This window comes from Bidens hawaiensis, unplaced genomic scaffold, assembly GCF_021521415.1.
Source record: "Bidens hawaiensis isolate Kalapana, Puna unplaced genomic scaffold, B.hawaiensis_p1.1 tig00101707_1, whole genome shotgun sequence".
Classification (NCBI taxonomy): Eukaryota; Viridiplantae; Streptophyta; class Magnoliopsida; order Asterales; family Asteraceae; genus Bidens; species Bidens hawaiensis.
Genome location: NW_027504714.1, coordinates 3,248 through 5,228, shown reverse-complemented (window position 1 = coordinate 5,228; position 1,981 = coordinate 3,248). Strand labels below are relative to the sequence as shown.

General features: G+C 41.6%; 1 protein-coding gene across 1 annotated transcript; it reads left to right on the top strand.

Annotated features, from left to right (window-relative positions):
* The first annotated feature begins 296 nt into the window (after positions 1-296).
* On the top strand, positions 297-1,467 carry LOC143608161 (shikimate O-hydroxycinnamoyltransferase-like). Its single transcript, XM_077083323.1, has 2 exons — positions 297-507; positions 574-1,467. The coding sequence occupies exons 1-2, from the start codon at positions 307-309 to the stop codon at positions 1,438-1,440; spliced, it is 1,068 nt and encodes a 355-aa protein (XP_076939438.1). The 5' UTR covers positions 297-306; the 3' UTR covers positions 1,441-1,467.
* The last annotated feature ends 514 nt before the right edge of the window (positions 1,468-1,981 follow it).

Here is a 1,981-nt window from a genome sequence, read left to right as displayed (position 1 = left end):
AATACTCCAATATCTTGGAATGGTAAGATCATCTACAATCTCGTATAACTTACTTGATAACTGCTCTTATAGTATTCATATACTTTTATATTCAAAGAGCAATATAGACTGATTCTCACGCCGGAGGGTGGTCACAAGGAGGAACCCCCCCTTCTCAGTGACGAGCTTACGGTGTCTGTTTTGCAGGTTCCCTGAAGTACAACTTACTCTGCTGGACCTAACCTTCGTGGGAAACATTACCTGGCCCCCAGATTACCTATAATCTGCCCGGGGTTACTTAGTGTTTCTTCAGTAGCATTTTACCCAATGGCAGGCCGATTTAAACAAGGCGAAGATGGCCGGGTTGAGATCGATTGTCAAGGACAAGGTGCGTTGTTTCTGGAAGCTGAGTCTAATGGTGTTATCGATGATTTCGGTGACTTAGCACCCACACTGGAGTACTTGAAACTCACTCCACAGGTGGATTATTCACTGGGAATTGAATCACTTCCTCTCCTGATGTTACAGGTATAAAATATTTTACTTAAAACTAACATGTATGTATGTGTGTAACAATTGCCTTTGATCGAGCAGGTAACTCACTTCAAATGTGGCGGGGTTTCGTTAGGAGTTGGGATGCACCATCGTGTCGTGGATGGGAAATCTGCGTTGCATTTCATCAACACATGGTCTGAGATAGCTCGTGGCCTTGACATCACTGTCCCACCCTTCATAGATCGGACCCTCCTCCGAGCACAAGACCCACCACGACCAGTTTTTGAGCATATCGAATACCACTCAGATCCAAAAGTGAACTCGCCCTTTGATGGAACCAAAGCCACCTTCTCAAAGTTCAAGTTAACACGAAACCAACTTGATATGCTCAAAGAAAAATCAAAGGAAGACGGTAACACGATTAGCTACACCTCTTTCGAAATCCTCTCAGCCCATATATGGAAGTGCGTGTGTAAAGCTCGTGGGCTGGCAGACAATGTGCAAACCAGGTTCGACTTCGGAGTTGATGGGAGGACCCGCTTTCAGCCACCACTTCCACCAGGCTTTTTCGGGAACGTTATCTTCAAAAACACTACTATAGCAACATCTGGCGACATTCAATCCAAACCCTTGTGGTATGTTGCTAGTAAAATCCATGAAACTCTAGCAAGGATGAATAACGACTATCTAAAATCAGCACTCGATTATCTGGAACAACACCATTGTCAAAGGCCTGAGGTTAACTATAACCGCACAAGTTTTATAATGGTAACTTGGGCTAGGCTCCCAGTTCACGATGCCGACTTTGGATGGGGTCGACCCATCTTCATGGGGCGAGCGAGTATCCCATCAGCAGGTGGTTGTTATGTGTTACCTAGCCCGATAAACGATGGGAGCTTATCGATCATTGTTGGACTAGAAGTTGAACAAATGAAGCTTTTCAGCCACCACTTGTACGCAATCTGAAATCAACATGTACTTTTATTGCTATAATAATCAGGTAAGACTTTTCTCTTACGTATGGTGTTTAAATAATTTGTGATGTGTTATGATTAAGTTTGTATTTGTTTGGACAAACAGGGGACTTAAACCCTTACTATTTGAAATAGATATATGATGGTCGAATACTCAGTTGTTTGGTCGAATACTCGTACAAATTTCAGACACCTCATGAATATGATAGATCGTAAATTCCAGGCTCCAGATGAATATGATAGATCGTATTCAGCCACTAGTCTTGCATGTGATGACATAAACCTACCAGTACCACCCTCACATAATTTGAAAATTGTTTGATTCCCTATGCTAGAAAAAAAAGGAAAAACAAAAACAAACCCCACATGAATAATTGAGGCTGAATTATTGTATTCACCAATGGACTAATAATTGAGGCTGAATTAAATGGGCTTTTTAACCTAGTGAATTGAATATGATCGATCGTATTCTTATCATTATTTGTACATTTTGCAATGACGATCGAGATTAAGGTGGTGGTAAGAGAATTATC

Excerpts from the sequence above, each read along its gene's own strand:
- LOC143608161 (XM_077083323.1), top strand. The coding sequence starts at position 307 with ATGGCAGGCCGATTTAAACAAGGCGAAGATGGCCGGGTTGAGATCGAT. Across the intron at positions 508-573 it reads TTCCTCTCCTGATGTTACAG|GTAACTCACTTCAAATGTGG; the intron begins GTATAAAATATT and ends TTGATCGAGCAG.